The sequence below is a fragment of the Colius striatus genome, chromosome 19 (assembly GCF_028858725.1).
Source record: "Colius striatus isolate bColStr4 chromosome 19, bColStr4.1.hap1, whole genome shotgun sequence".
Lineage (NCBI taxonomy): Eukaryota > Metazoa > Chordata > Aves > Coliiformes > Coliidae > Colius > Colius striatus.
In genome coordinates, this window is record NC_084777.1 from 10,038,321 (window position 1) to 10,051,024 (window position 12,704).

Genomic DNA, 12,704 nt, shown 5'->3' on the forward strand with positions numbered 1-12,704 from the left:
AAGGTGGCTTAAAAACCAAGTTGTGGAACTACTCCCCAGAGTTTCCTTTTGTAGATGGTTGAGAAGGAAATGAACACAACTGCTGAAATGGCAAATTCTTCTCCTGAGAACACATTTCAGTCCTTTGCAGGAGTCCAGGAGACACGAGCACAGAAAAGGACTTGTGTGGGCAAAGGCTCTGCTGCCCTGCAAGACTTTTAGCTTTGTTTGTTGCACTGAGAACTACCCATTTTGCAAGGGGAGGGGTTTGAATCTGCTGTGGGAGTGACTCATTGATGTCTATGCAATGAGCATTCCCTGGATACCTCTGGATAAAGGGAATGAGCCGTTTGATGTGCTCTGGGCTAGCGGGGTGAGTTTCCTCTCTCCCTATGGAAAGGAGCGGTGCTTGTGACAGACCCTGGGCCTTGAATTGTTGCAGCCACTGCTGTGTGCTTCAGCCTTTGAGTGTCTTTTATTTTGTTTTGCTGCAGGTGATGTTACTGGGGCTTTGGAAACTGTGAGCACAGAGAGCTCTATTGACACACAACGGGGTCAACGTCAGCGGGATGGAACTGCGCCTGAGGCGAGCCGAAGTGCCCAGCTTACCTGCATGGGACTGCATGTGCTCCAGGAGATTGTTATAAAACTGGAACTGGATTCCACAAGCTCCACACGTGTAAGGCTCTGTTTGGGAGAAATCAGTTCAGAAGAATTACACAGAGTATGCAGGGAAGCAGCACAGGTGCATCCTTCAGCTGGTGCACCTCGGCCCACGCTCTGCCCCTCACGGCAGCTCCTGGGCTGGGCTGGGGACAGGGTGAGGGCACAGCACCACTGCCTGGGCTTGGGCACTGGCCAATGTGCTTCACTCTACTGCCAGGAGAAGGCCTGGGATGGCAGAGGGACAACTCGTGGCACTAAAGCGAAGCACCTGCCCGTGTGTGTCTGTGTGGGATGGCAGGGAGCCTGTGCAGAGGCTGGAGAGGCTGTGTGCGCTGACTGACTGAGCTCTGCTAGCTCATGCCTGCTGCAGGATGTTTTCAGCACATCTTTGGTCTTTTTAAGCCTGAAAGCAAAGGGTAGTAAAGTCATTTTACATCCAGTTCTCTCAAATGCCAGCCTCTGCTGCCTTTGCTGAGTAAGGCAAGGAGCATCAGGCTGTGAAAGACCCCGTGCACGGAAGCTGGGCCATGGGGAAGCGTCACGGGGAACTCAGCTTGGGTTTTTCTGTGGCTGTCCACAAATGCAGCGAGACTGGGCAATGCTGAGTGTCACTGGGCTTGGTGGCAGCAGGTCACCAGGGTAAACAGAGGTGGAAGGGAGAAGCACAGAAATCAGAGCTGTGCCAGAAGGCTGAGAGCAGAGCAGGAGAGATGTTGCCATGTTGCCAGAGTAATACCACAGACTCATAGAATGGTCAGGTTTAGAAGGGACCTTTAGAGATCATCCAGTCCAAGCCCCCTGCTAAAGCAGGACCACCTAGATCAGGTCACACAGGAACATGTCCAGGTGGGTTTTGAAGACCTCCAAGGAAGGAGACTAAATAACACAGATGAGCTGGAGCCAGGAAAGAGCTGACTGCAGAGCTCCCTCCTGAGCTGAAAGATATGTTTAGTTCTCTTCTAACAACTATGTTGAAAGTGTATTTTTTCCACTGAATTAACCTAATAGCAAATGTTTGCAGTTGCTCTTTTAAACCATATTAGTTGAGTGCATTAGCTGACAGATATAATATCAAACTACAGTGGAAATAGGGTGACATTGCAGTTTGTTCCTATACCTCCTGCTACATCAGCACACTGCCACCACTTAATGCTGTGGCATTTTGTTTTGTAACAGCAGAATGGACAAATGCAAGCATTTGGCAAATAAACAACTTTGCACATAAATGCCTGTCACACACACAGAGCAAGGGCTGGTGCTACAATATGCCATGAACCTGTGTCTATGTTCAAAGGGACAAACATACTGTGTAGTAATGAATAAGCAAAAGCACCAGCATGCAGAATGGCAGAACCAAAACGCAGGAAAGCACAAGCCTGACATGGCTAGAATCTGCCAGAGGTCTGTCTCAGGTAGCAAACCCCACAATTCATCAGATGGCCACAGGACAAACACAAAGGAGACCACGAGTGGTTGGTATAAGCTGTACTTCCATGGGGCAAGGTTAAACACCCTGCTCTGCCTTTCCCATCAAAGCTACAGCCATGAAATGCCAGAGTCAGCTCCAGCTGGAAGAGCTGGGGCTCAATGCCTGACACAACCCACTGGATTTTCTTGTGATGCTAGTCCTGTGTTTTGCTGAGGAAGTCTGGAAATACTGTACATAAGTAACTGTGCTTGTGAATAACAAAAGAGAAGCCTTTGGAAGGTGAGTGGCACACTTAGAGATTTCAGGCCTGGGGGCATTGACATGGACTGGCTGCTTCTGTTGAAATCATCAGTAGTGAAAGAGTCAGTTGTGGTGAAATGCCCCAACAGGTACAATGGAACCTAAATGTTTATAGACTTCTTTTGTAATGGTCAGAGAGAAGACCCCACATAGGTGCAAACCCTCTTACACAGGTATCTCAGTGTCAGATGACTTGTGTTACAGATGCACCTATTTGCCTCTGCTGCTTATGGAGCCTAGACTGCTCAGATGGATGTGCCTCAAACTAAATGGGATAGCTTCCCCTTCAAGTGTCAAAATTAACATCTGATTAATCTAATGAAAGAAGCCACACTTCACAGAGCCTGCTGAATGTTGCTGACAGGCTCCTGTCAGAGGCAGAAGAGCTGTGCTGCTGCAGCCAGTGCAGCTTCCAAAGCTGCCACTCCTGTTCTTTGCCCCGTTGCTTTGCTGGAGCCCTTTGCACCACAACCGTGTTGGGAGACCAGAGCAAGCTGCACACCTCAGGTGCTTCACAAAGCCTGAGACTGAGGTGACACATCACATTTCCCTGGGACACTTTCAGGTCTCTGAAAGTCATTTAAACATAAGCAGACACGTGCATTCCCTTCTGCCATCTCTGCCTGTAGCAACCTTGGCCAAAGACAGTGGTGGTGGAACAATCCATCCTTGACTGCTGCAGTCCAAGGACTCTGCTCTGCTCCCACACACCAACTCCACAGTTCCCCTAGAAGCACATTTCCAAGTAGCCATCAGAACAACTCTTGCCCCAAGATCAGTTACAGGGCACCTGGCTCACACACACCTATCACTCTCCAAGCAGCACGTTTCTCACATCCATTTCTCTCACCCATTTCACTGCATCCTCTCATTTCCTTCCCAACCTACTTCGTCTGACTGAGCTGCTTCACCTTCTTGCCATGACATTCTCAGCTATTGTTATCACTATAAGCTTTGTTAGCTCAACTCATACTGGGAGCCAAAGAGGACTGTTGTGCTTCAACCCCAGCAGGCAGCTGCCTGCTCACTGCCCTGCCCAGTGGGATGGGGAGAACTGGAGTAAGGGGTAAAACTCGTGGGTTGAGGTAAGAACACCTGAAGGATTGAAATAAAATATAACAACAACAATAATAGTAACAGTAATGAAAAGGGAGACAACAAAACACAGAGAGAAATAAACCCCAAGACAGACACATGATGCCCAATACAACTGCTCCTCACCCCATCAGCTCCCACAGGCTCTGTACTGGGCATGACATTTGTAGAGGGCTTGTGTGGGCAGGCTTTGGTAGTGGGGGGCTACAGAAGTAGCTTCTGTGAAAAGCTGTTAGAGGCTTCCCCTGTTTCTGACAGGGCCAGTGCCAGATGGATCCTGGTGCATAGCCAGGGTTAAACAACCACAACATTCCATGGTATGGAATATACCTTTGGCTAGTTGGGGTCAGCTGTCCTGGCCATGCTCCTTCCCAGCTCCCTGTGCCCCTCCTTGCTAGCAGGGCATGGGAAACTGAAAACTCCTTCACTTAGAGAAAGCACTGCTTAGTGACAACTAAACCATGTGTGTTATCAGCAGTATTCTCACATTAAATCCAAACCACAGCACTGTACCAGAAAATTCGGCTATCCCAGCTGGAACCAGGACACTGTGTTGTCTTTCTTGCAGCTCTCCCCTTGCCTGACTCCCTTTAACTTTTCTGGGTTCTCCCCATCCCCATCCATCATGCAGTGAGCAACCTCCTCTGGGAGCCAGGTCCCTCTCCAAGCCCAACAGGATGAGCTATCATGTCATCCTTTCTGGCTGCCCAGGTACTCTCTGTAAACACCTTTAGAGAAACCTAAAGCACCAGCAGCTGTTGAAGCCTCTTCCCTCTCTTGAGCCACACAGAATTAACACTCACAGTTGGTTGCACAATTTAAAATACCTTTCCCCAGGGCTATTCTTAGACATTTTTATTAGTGCTTTATATATACCCAGTCAACAAGGCTCCAGAGTAAGGCAGCAGGCTGCAGAAGCCAAGACAGAGGAAAACCAGCAGTTCTTGCTTAGGTTAAATAAATCTCTCTAATTCCCATGTTAACTCTCATTGCCACATCTAAGCTAGAGAAAACAGCAGAGCCTGGGCTGAGGCCAGGAGGGAACATGAGTTGAGAGGTTTTAACAGAAAGTTTCAACAGCAAATGCCCTGAGCTGCTTGTGCATGGGTGAAACCCAGCAGCCAGCTCAAGGACGGATGGCAGTGCAGGGAGCAGGCCCCCAGGCAGCTCTCTCCTCAACAAAAGACACACATTTCAACACTTCTGTCCACACTTTGATGAAAAACAAGCTCAGAAGAAATGTGAGGGAAATGTCTTGGCATTTTTGCCCGATGTTTCCATTGGCTTTAGCTTTCATAACAGTGTAACTGCATCCTCCTGTACCTTTGACACAAACTGATGAAATGAGACATTAGCAGCAGCAGCAATCTCCTAGAAAAACACCAGCACACACCAAAGTAAGTGGCAGTTTCTTGAGAACAGAACTTCTGTCACTTCCACCCATCTCAGACAACAAAGATGTTCCACATACAAAGTGCCACGACACATGCTCTAAAGGAGGGTCCCGAATGCATCACAGCTGTTTGAATAGTTGTCACCAATCTGATTTCTCCCCCAGTGTGAACTCTCATGTTCTGAACAAAGCTCTCACTCCCTTCTCAGATTTCTAAGTGGAGAAAGAACAAGTGTCTCACTCCACTGTGGCCATGCTCAGGGTGCAGCCCCCAGGCTGCAGAGAGATCACCCCGAGAATCAGACCAAGCCAAGCAGCCACCGACACACTCTAAGGCCAAGGAAGAAGCTTGTTGAAAGCATCAAGGACAATGAGCAGAATCTCAAGCAGAGACCCCCTGTGTCCACTCATCCCAAACCTGCTCTCCTTCCCCTCCTTCTTGCTCACCACAGTGGCCTGAGCTCTCATTTCTCATCCCTGCTCTCAGGCCAAAGGGAATTGTCTCTGCAAAGGGGTTGAGTGAGCCAAGACACAAAGACAAGTTTTCCTGGGAGTAAATGTAACTTCAACAGGGCTTCATTTTCAGTCTCCAAACCTTGGTCTCTCAGAACACACACTATTGGCATCTTTCATAAAACTTAACTCCCAGAAGGCTGTGAATGAGTCCAAATGGTCTGTCAGCCACAGACTGAAACATTGAGATGGGCAGAGAGCCTGCTGCATGCTGCACAGCTCTGCCTATCTGCTCCCTGAGCCTCACCCTGACCTGTGCCTCCACATTCCACTCTGGCAGATGAGGATCTTGTTTGCTGCAAATCACAACACGTCCAGCTGGGAGTTTTCTCTCTTGGTGTCTTGCAAAGTTTCTCATGGATAGGAACTGGAAATGTCCAGAGATTTTAACATACAGCCTATGCTACACTAATAGAAACAGCCAGGTGGGGAGAGTCAGTAGAAGAACACCTAAGGGGGCAAGAAACCCTTTGCAATTGCTTTTTTTTGGAGGGCCCAGATGCAAGTTGCCAGATTCACCGTGCAGCTTCCTCTCCCTGAAGCTGGGAAGGAAAACCAGGATGGTTTAGCCTCACTGGCTGGTATGCCAAAGGGGAGAGCTTCTAAGCACTACACTTCAGGCTGAAAATAGACATCTTCTGTTGAGCACACCTTGCAGATTGCTTTTCTTTAAAGGTGTGACTGAAAGCCTTGGATGCTCAACGAGCCCTTGGTCAAGCAGAGATCAACCATCTGCATCCACTCCATGGAGCATTGGAGCAGTTAAGCTGTACAGGCCTCAGCTGTGTGCTCTTTGTTCCAGTTTTGCTAACTGCTCACACTCTTGCCTCAATGTCTTTCACATGTATTGTCTCAGTGTCTTTCCTGGTGTCCCAGGGCTCTTGAGCAACTGGCAGGATACCATGCACAAAGACTTGCTGCTGAGTGGTTATTTTAACCCAGATATCTTTCTTCCTGTCTACAAGTCGCCTGTTCAACATGACAAGTCTGGAACAATTTAAATGAATGTGGCAACAGAAACACAGTTCATTCCCAGAAACCTCAATTCCATGCTAATGCCCCATGGACACAGTGACTCTTACTTATGTGACAGTGCAAAGTGACACTTTAACTGGAGCATCTCCCTCTGTTACTCTTATTCTAAGGGTGAGAATTGCACTCAGATGGCAATCCTTCATTTGGCCACATCATTTTTAGGCTGCTTTGAAAAATGCAGTTCTGTGCATGTGCAATTCTGCTGCCTCATCACTGGCACTTTGAGTGCTCAGCACAGTTGGTCAGACAACGTGGGAGCTCATGTCACAACTGCCCTTCCTTCTCCTCACTCCTCAAACTGGGTCATAAGCAGACTTGGAACTCCCAAACCCATGGAAAGGCAGCAAGAGCAGGCTTGTACTGTTTGCCAATCAACCAGAAAAGGATTAGCCATTGCTGAGTGGCTTCCTCTGGCCATGCCTTGGGTGCACAAGGGAACTCGGCATCGTAAGGGCAAGAGCAGGAACTGAGCTCCTGTTACTGCAACAGGAGTTGCACAGGGGAGGGGACTCAGGCATATGTCCTGTCTGCTCCCATCACCACCAACCAAGGCTACAGAAGAGTCTGAAATCACAAGTTGAATCATAGAGTAGTAGAGGTTGGAAGGGACCTTTAGAGATCATCCAGCCCAACCCCCCTGCCAAAGTAGATCCACTTTGATCAAGTCACACAGGAACACACCCAGCTGGGTCTCGAAGACCTCCAAGGAAGGAGCCTCCACACCCTCCCTGGGCAGCCTGTTCTGATTTGCACTCTGCCTTTTTGCTGCTTTCCCTAAACCCAAAGGTTAGTTCTGCTCAGCTGCTAAGCATGAAAGACAGAGCACCTATTTCTGTTTAACACACGCTAAAAATACTGCTTTTGTGTGGCAAGTGGTGAATGAGACATTTCTAATTATCCTTCTGCTTGAAATAGTTCCATGCTACAACTGGATGGGAATGAGGGACCATAATATATTGTGAGGATGGTGTTTCTGTACGTTTTCACTAGCTAAATATATCCATCTCCAGTGTGCTGCACACAGAGGAAAATAAAGAGCAGCACTAAAAATGTTTTGCACTTGGAACTGATGCACTGAAAAGAAATCCACCATGTATTTTACCAGGACATGACAGACCAGCAAGTCTGTCACTTCTGAACATCCCACTAAGCACATGTTGAAGATCTGGTCCTTTAAACATTGATTACTGGCAGTTCTCAGCCTTTTCCAAATGTTTACTTCTAAATCAAAAGGAGGAATTGAACCTTTTTTGGGAGGGGAGGGTCTTAATCCCATCTCAGTTTGGCATGAACTGATTCAAGAAAGAAGATATTTCCCCTGCACCTCTACCCAGTGTGAAAGAAACACTGCTGGGACCAAAAGCTTCCCTGTGTAAATATGAATGAAAAGCACTGACATTTTAACAACCATAAGTGCTCAAATTTGTTCCACTGGAACTTATGACAGTAATAGTTACCTAATGCAGCAGCTGAAATTGAGACATATTTATACAGCTCAAATCAACCCTGGAAGTTAAAAATACTTCCCAATTCCCTACATAATCTTCCTTGTTGTCTCTTTCCCATTCACAATGTCTGGCAACACCAACAAATATTGCCAACTCCCATGGCTTTTCCTTTTGATGGCTGCATGTTCAGATATCTAAAGCACTTTTCCCTTTTTGCTTTGTTGGGTTTGTGTTTTTCCCAGTTTCCTTCAGGAGGTGCAACCTGTTTGACTGAGGAGTCACCCACAGTGTCCAAAACAACAGATCAAGGCTGGATTATGCTGTAAACACCAAGTCAGAGATGGTCCTTGCCCCTGAGGCTTTCTGAAGTCAGACTAAAAGTGAGACAAGAGAGAGATCCAAAAGCTTGGGCAGAAACATAGGTGCTTACCACATCACTATCAAACCTGCAGACTCACAGCTAAAGGCTCTCTAACCCACTCCAGCTGTGTACAGAGGCAGAGGAAGGCTGAAAGCCTTCTCTGCTGAACACCACACATCTATCTGCCCCTTTCTGGGGCTTCTTCCATCCCATGCTCAGGCTGACCACCAAGAGCTTTTGCAAGGAGAGTATTTCACAAACTGGCTGTCAAATACTGTTTGGTCTCCTGAGAATTTAGTAGAGAAACCCCCTGCACATGTCATGACTCAGCAAAATGCTCACCACCGAGGAGAGTTCTCTTGAAAGCAGCTTTACAGCATCTTGGATGATCAACAGCTTATGCATCACCAACGAGTCAGTTCCATCTCTCAGGATCATATCATGTCATTGTCTTCTGGACCTTGCTTAGTTCAGCAGTGAATAATCACAAGCTTGACGTGAGTTGGGACCTCTGTGTTTGCTGCCTGTCCTCCAGAGATGGCACAAGGTGGCGCATTTTAGCAGACACTGTTTTTAAAGCATTGTGGAACTTCCAGGTTTCATCAGAAAGCAACCTTAAGGTGCTGTGGAGACTCTTTCCAGCTAATAAAAAGGACACTCTCCCAGCTGTGAGGTGGATGGCAGCTGAACAGTCCCTCTCCATCCACTCCAAGGCTCCACTGTGGTGGGAGATAGACCTTCTGCTACCATATAGGACTCAAACACAGCCACAAAGTGGGAAAAGGATACCAAGTACCTGCATTCACTGACAATGACTGGAGCTGTGCATAGGGAAGAGGCATCTGAAATCCAACATTTTCCATTCCCTTTTTCTCAACAAATCCTGCTGCTGTGATATCACCATAACTGAGTCTGTGACACAAAGCTCACAGCCACAGAGTGAGTGGTGCAGGGAATCAAGCATCTAACAAGGCCAAGCCATATAGCTCTCAGGCTGCTCAGCTGAGACCTACACTTACCTCCCAAAGCTGAGGGCTATTCTTTACAGCAGCAGGAGTTTGGTGATAAGCAGCAGATGAGAGTGGGGAGGACAGAAGTGTCTTTTGTTCTGTCATTCTCAACCCCACTATCTCCAGCTGCTTCCCTGCTTGTGCAAAATCTGCTGGCTGGAGCACAAGGACAACCAGGCAATGCCAGAACTACTCCCAAAAGTTCCCATCACACATGTGAGCACTGAGCCAACTCAGTTTGTCCCACCTACTGAAACACAGCCATGGAAAGAAAGAAAATGGGATGGTAAGGACATGCTAGCTCTTCAAAAAGGGAGTTACTGAGAGCTCTGCCTGACAGCCAAGCCTGCACATGCCTGCAGAACTTCCCATGGCCTCTCTAGCCACCAGTGCCATTCCCAGTGGGATGTGGTGATGCTCACTCAGGCTGCTATCAATGAGAATATTTGGAGTGACTCCCAAGAACATGAAGAAATAAAAGAGAAGAAATGGCTTGGTGGAAGAGAGCACTGAATGGGACACACAGGAAGCTGTACAAAGATGGACTTAAGGGGGGAAAACAGAACTGGGGAAGACAAGAGGACAAGAGGATGAGATAGATAGGGGAAAGGGAAGAAGTTTCTACACCCCCATGCATCAGTCTGGCTTTGAGGAGTGTGTTAGCTGCTGAGTGCAGATGACATCTGCTTCCAACTAGAGCTCAGCTTCCCTCAAACCAGTCCCCAGTAGCTCACTCGAGTTCCAAAGGTCACTTGGGTCAAACAAAAGTTTAGGTGAGCACCTTGCAACTCCCCTGCAGTCTGCCAGGCCCTGTACTAAGCCACTGAAATCAACTGATCATCCACGTGGTGCAGACAGAAACGCTGCTTACACAGTAAGACAAGCAAGTCACATGAAACTCACCACTCAGCTTGGAAGAACTTTTGGCTTTTAAGAGTTTTTTTACTGCAAGCTTTTCCTCATGTGCTTTAAATGCTGGAGTTCAGATAGAAACAGATAGATTCAGAAGGATGAGTGTGATGTGAGCTGGTAGAGGAGATGGCAGGGAGAACCTGAGATGTGTCACAGCAACAATGGTGCAATATTTAATGGCACAACTAAAGTCTTGGAATATTCAATACAGCCACTCTGTGTGTGTTTCTTGTTAGTGGTTCCTGGACCTTCTCCCATGCTATAGGTTCATCTCCCCTCCTGCAGAATTTCACATGAGGAGGTTTGCAGCCAGAAGGTTTTACAATGCAGCTTCCTTGGCTTTAAGGAACAGCTGTTTGATATGAAGGAAGATAATTCTGTCCTTCCTCTGTAGGCTTATACAGGGCTTGACAGGAATAAATAAGGAACAATCTAAATCTGCCCCAGAGGAGTCAGGAACCCAAATGATATATTGGCATTTAAAGACTTAGAGGCTTTGAAACCCTTAGAACAAACCACTGACACTGCTCACCAAACACAAGCCACGAGGAACAGACCTGCTGAGAGGCAAGTGGCCACTTTCAGAGCAGCAAGCCAGGCCAGTAACCCTCTGCAGTCAGTGAACTAGCTGGTTTGTGTCATGGCTAACAGCCTGGCTGGGCTGACTGGAAACAGAGTTGGCTAAGCCCTTAAGGACTCCCAACTGCTGCTGCCCAAGTGGAACAGGACTAGAGAGTACAAGGGCCTGAAATACAGAGACAAGCTCACCTGATGGGTTCTGCTTACACCTCTTTTCTTTAGGTTTTTCTGTCCCCGAGTGAACAGCTGTAATTGTGGGGAATGCTTGGATTAGTACAAGATTGTTCCCCAAAACACAAAACACAGTATTTTAGTAACAAACATTTTGTTTTTCCATTCACTATCACCCTCTGCAGTTACTGAAGAGTAACTGCAGCTACTGCACGTGGGTTTGCCACCACCATTCCTTGTGAACACGGTTCCAGAAGGCCCTTTATTTGCTGCAGAGGTAGGAACACACCTCCAAGATAGACACTGTGTAACCTGCTCCAGGGAGAAGTCCCTTCCCTTACCTGTCCATTCCAGCTCAGCAGCATTGTGAACACCATATGTTTTGGTACTCTTGGACGGGGACTGGAGGGAGGCCAGTCATTTCTGCTGGCATATTTATCTCTGTATCAAGATGCTGGAATTACATTTCATCTGGTCTGTCTGTTATGCTCTAATGAGGGAGAATGGCAGTGTCCCACTTGAAGGCAGGAGGACACACTGGCAGGATAAAAATCTTGTAAAGAAAGATCTAAACAAAATCTGTCCAGGCCAGTGGTTATGTTCAGTTACTACATCTGGGCTTAAACTCCAGAAGTACAGTAAATTTCAATTCCTTCCAGCACAGGTGTTTTGTTCCCTCATTGACACATTTGATATTCTGTGACCTCCACACAGTGAACTCACAAACAGCTGGACTCTGCTTACAGTCAAGTGTAAACAAACTGCCCCATGTTGCATCACTGTGTGTGCAAACTGCTGCTCTACTCATAGACCTCGAACTTCTCTTGCTTGTTGCAAATGGCTTTGCTTCACAAGGACTTCACTGATGCACAGACAAAGAATGAGTGCTACTTTAGCTCCATCCATACTCCCCTTTCTCTCTATCTTTGCTCCCCACTGAAAAAACTATGCTCAAGTACCTGGACCTTGGGAACAGGATCCCCATATCACCTTTTTTATAAGCTTGGAGTGCCAGGAGCCTGGGGAGGAGTGAGAAGAGGGGCTACCCCAGAGAGGCTTGCTGCCTGCAAGCTTAAAGAAGGTATCCCAAATCTAGAAACAACCAAGGATCCCAGGTGAATCCAGCTCTGGAGAGGGAGGTAAGCAACAGCAGGAGGGAGTGAACACACTTACCACTGGAGTTTTGAGAATTGCTGTTTGTTTCTTCAAAGTTGTTTTGCACTTTGCCTTCCACTCTCCTGCTGAAAGCACTTTCTGCTGGGTGGAAAGAAAGCAGAGATGGTGACTGGTCAATACTGGACACACAACTACACAGACAGGAGGCAAGACAACATGCTCCTGTGCTACATAATTGCATACCCTAAATACAGCAGAAAGGTCAAATACCTCATTTTGGAGGCAAATGGGCCAGATTCACTGAAGGGGTAAGAGGCAGGTATTTTTCTTGAATGCCTTCTGGCTGAGGTGGCCTGGATTGGCTCTTAGGGAGCCCATGAACACCAGTCCTGACTGAACCAGAAGGGTCATGGCTTCCTCCCCTGCAAAAAAACCCAACCCTTATCTTCCTGAATGCAATAAGCAGTCCTTAAAGCCTCTGGCACAGGTGACCAGGTCTGCAGACTGAGCTCTGGTCCTCATCACAACATGGAGAGTGTCACCTGCAGAAGCACTATGACAGCTCTCCCTGTGCTTCCCAGTCATCTGCATTCCCCTCCTCAACACCCTCCCTGGAAACTCTAAGTGGAGGACTCAAAGGCTGTCTCAGTCTATCCATGGATGCCTGGAAGAGCTACGGTAGGTGCTCCAGCCCTCT

General features: G+C 47.6%; 1 protein-coding gene across 13 annotated transcripts in view; it reads right to left on the reverse strand.

Moving 5' to 3' along the window:
* ZNF618 (zinc finger protein 618) overlaps window positions 1-12,704 on the reverse strand; it is a 151,716-nt gene that overhangs the window by 13,843 nt on the left and 125,169 nt on the right. For 4 of the 13 annotated variants that reach the window (XM_062011421.1, XM_062011420.1, XM_062011418.1 and 1 more), the window contains 2 exons: window positions 12,065-12,145; window positions 589-666 (listed from right to left, as the gene is read on the reverse strand). In XM_062011421.1, coding sequence (XP_061867405.1) covers window positions 589-666; window positions 12,065-12,145 — 159 coding nt within the window. Of the gene's footprint in view, window positions 1-588; window positions 667-10,909; window positions 10,967-12,064; window positions 12,149-12,704 lie in introns of all 13 variants that reach the window. The other 9 variants (XM_062011413.1, XM_062011409.1, XM_062011407.1 and 6 more) reach the window with 5 other exon arrangements.